The following is a 1,025-nucleotide window of genomic DNA, read 5'->3' as shown; positions in this document are numbered from 1 at the left end:
TGACATGAGGAGTTGGGTTACTTCCCTCCTAGGGCTGTGGAGAGATGAGATAATGGGGTGCACATAACCTAAGCAGGCGCCCTGCCAGGTCAGTTGTTAGGGTGACAGCAGGTGGGGAAGGGTTGGTGGAGTGGGCCCTGAAGGGTGATGGGAGTGTAGGGCTGGGGCAGTTGCACACCAGGCCTGGGGAGGGTATGGACAGACATGATCTGAGGAGGAGCAGCTGCTCACCTCCCCATAGAAGCACATCGAAGAGTGTTTGTTGAAGAGTCATCCCTGTCACCTTTCTTTTGTAGACAGGAGAATTCCATAAGTTGGCTGATGCCAAGATATTCTTGAGTGACTGCCTGGCATGTGATAGCTGCATAACTGCAGAAGAAGGAGTCCAGCTTTCCCAGCAGAATGCCAAGGACTTCTTCCATGTTCTGAACCTTAATAAGGTATGGCATCCAAAGCCTTTGCTTATTTTGTGGATCTGACCTGGGAGAGGCATGTGTAGCTACAGGCGAGGCCCACGTTCCTCACGTGCATGCAGGCTTCCACTTGGACATCAACACAGCATTCTGCCTTTTTCTCTGTCAGGATGTGCTGTATAATATTATACTTCTCCCAAACCCCTCTACCAAGAATAAAATCCCTGCAAAGATTCACACTCCCTTGCTGATGGTTCAGGCAGTGATGGAGTCTAGCACTACTCATGAGGCTCCTGTGGCTTAAGGGGAGGTGTCCATCAGGGGAAGTATCCATCTGGTGAGGTCATGTAGCAGAGCCCCGATCATGTGGGTGCCCTGGTGCCCGAGCTGTGCTGTTCTATCTCCAGAGCACATTTTCAGAGATGGGGGTTGTGTTCTAACAGGCCAGGTGAAGACTCTTCAAGAAAATAATCATCCCAGGCTTGGCGCCTGTGGCTCAAGTGGCTAAGGTGCCAGCCATGTACACCCAAGGTGGCGGGTTCAAATCCAGCCCGGGCCCACCAAACAACAATGACGGCTGCAACCAAAAAATACCTAGGTGTTGTGGCAGGC

The 1,025-nt window shown here is 51.8% G+C and overlaps 1 protein-coding gene across 4 annotated transcripts in view; it reads left to right on the top strand.

Annotated features, from left to right (window-relative positions):
- NARF (nuclear prelamin A recognition factor) overlaps positions 1–1,025 on the top strand; it is a 27,800-nt gene that overhangs the window by 2,331 nt on the left and 24,444 nt on the right. For all 4 annotated transcript variants that reach the window (XM_012803180.2, XM_023511319.1, XM_012803179.2 and 1 more), the window contains exon 3: positions 297–440. In XM_012803180.2, coding sequence (XP_012658634.2) covers positions 297–440 — 144 coding nt within the window. The remainder of the gene's footprint in view (positions 1–296; positions 441–1,025) is intronic.

The sequence above is a fragment of the Otolemur garnettii genome, unplaced genomic scaffold, assembly GCF_000181295.1.
Source record: "Otolemur garnettii isolate 467f Iridium unplaced genomic scaffold, OtoGar3 scaffold00018, whole genome shotgun sequence".
Lineage (NCBI taxonomy): Eukaryota > Metazoa > Chordata > Mammalia > Primates > Galagidae > Otolemur > Otolemur garnettii.
The sequence above is the reverse complement of the archived record's forward strand: the minus strand, read 5'-3'. Positions and strand labels throughout refer to the sequence as shown.